Below are 1,418 nucleotides of genomic sequence, written 5' to 3' on the forward strand. Positions count from 1 at the left end.
GATAGGCGAGATGCCTCTAGCGTACAAACTTTTCCGTTCGATGGAGACAAGACATTGCCCTGAACTGCTGGAATCCCATCGCGTCATTCGCTGTAAAGTTCCTCTTGGCGGGTTCCTCTTGTATCCGACAGACAACAGTGACAAGACTGATGTTGTCTTCTACATGAGCATCGCGCAGGATAACCCAAACAACCGTAGTGGCAACCCAGCACTGAACAATCCAATGCTGACACAGTGTAGTGACCGACAGTTCCGTGCATTTCAGAGCGTCGTGCGGCAAATGGCGTTGCAAATTGGTCGCTTGGATAACGCTGTGGATTCGTACAAAATGAGTCTACATCTTGAGTCTCTGCGCACTCTGCAGTGGGTTCACAACGCGGAGCGGAATGAGTGCGTCGTGTGCTTCAGAAGGTTCCACCAGCTCACTCGGCGTCGACATCACTGCCGGTTGTGCGGAGAAGTCATTTGCCGCGAGTGCTCAGTGCATAAGGACATTGATCTGCCTACATTTGGACCAACGGCACTGCGGATCTGTACCAGTTGCAACCAGATCCATTCGTCACGATCACAAGAAGCGAAAACATCCTCGTCGCAGTCACCTGAAAAGCCGCGAAGACGCCGAGGAACCTTAACACCAGACCACAGCATCGACAAGTCCAAGCCGCCAGCCTCTGAAGCGCCTCGTCGGCGGAGCAGCACGCTGGCTGGAGATAGCACCAAGAATGGTACGGACGACAGAAGAGCATTCGAGCTGGTTGAACGGGGGGTTGTTGAAGTTAGTCAGCGTCGAAAAGGTCACGAGCAGCCAGCTAGTTGTCCTAAGCCTGCAGCGTCACCAGCTATCGATCGTCGATACTTTGCAAACAAGTGGGGTGGTACTCGAATGATGAAGCAGTCCGTTGTTACGACAGCTCCTAACACTCCGAAGGCGCCGTCGCCTTTTGGGATTCATCGCTCATCTTCTGCGACTTTCTCGGCTTCTCCGCACAAGTCGATGATCACAAAAGAACGTCTAATATCCAAAGATGTTGATCCGGAAATTAATCATCGTGAAGATGAAGACAAATATGAGAGCTACGATGCCAACAGCGACTCAGAATGGAATCCTGAGTCTTCTCGAGCTCCAATCTACGCCGTGAAAAATGGCATCCTCATGGACAACAACTCACTCAAGAGTAATCAGCAGGCTACAGCGAGTGTGTCGCCTCTGGCTTCACAGCAGGACAGAGCTATGATCTACCGCAGCTTCGAGTCGCTGCAAATGTATGAAGACATTTTCCTCAAGCTCTGCGAGAACGCGGCTTCAGTTCGACGCTCCAAGTTCATCTACGGCTCTTCGTCAGATGAAGAGCAGCTACAACAGGAAGGGAATTCTCCGCTGTCTAACCAATTGGACACGAGTTCTGTGCCAGGCCCAC

The 1,418-nt window shown here is 51.8% G+C and overlaps 1 protein-coding gene across 1 annotated transcript in view; it reads left to right on the forward strand.

The window, feature by feature from the left end:
• The window catches only part of PPTG_21060 (hypothetical protein), a 6,712-nt gene that overhangs the window by 3,750 nt on the left and 1,544 nt on the right, over window positions 1–1,418 (forward strand). The window contains exon 2 of the mRNA XM_008895513.1: window positions 6–1,405. Within this exon, the coding sequence (XP_008893761.1) occupies window positions 6–1,405 (1,400 nt within the window). The remainder of the gene's footprint in view (window positions 1–5; window positions 1,406–1,418) is intronic.

This window comes from Phytophthora parasitica (assembly GCF_000247585.1).
Source record: "Phytophthora parasitica INRA-310 unplaced genomic scaffold supercont2.3, whole genome shotgun sequence".
Lineage (NCBI taxonomy): Eukaryota > Oomycota > Peronosporomycetes > Peronosporales > Peronosporaceae > Phytophthora > Phytophthora nicotianae.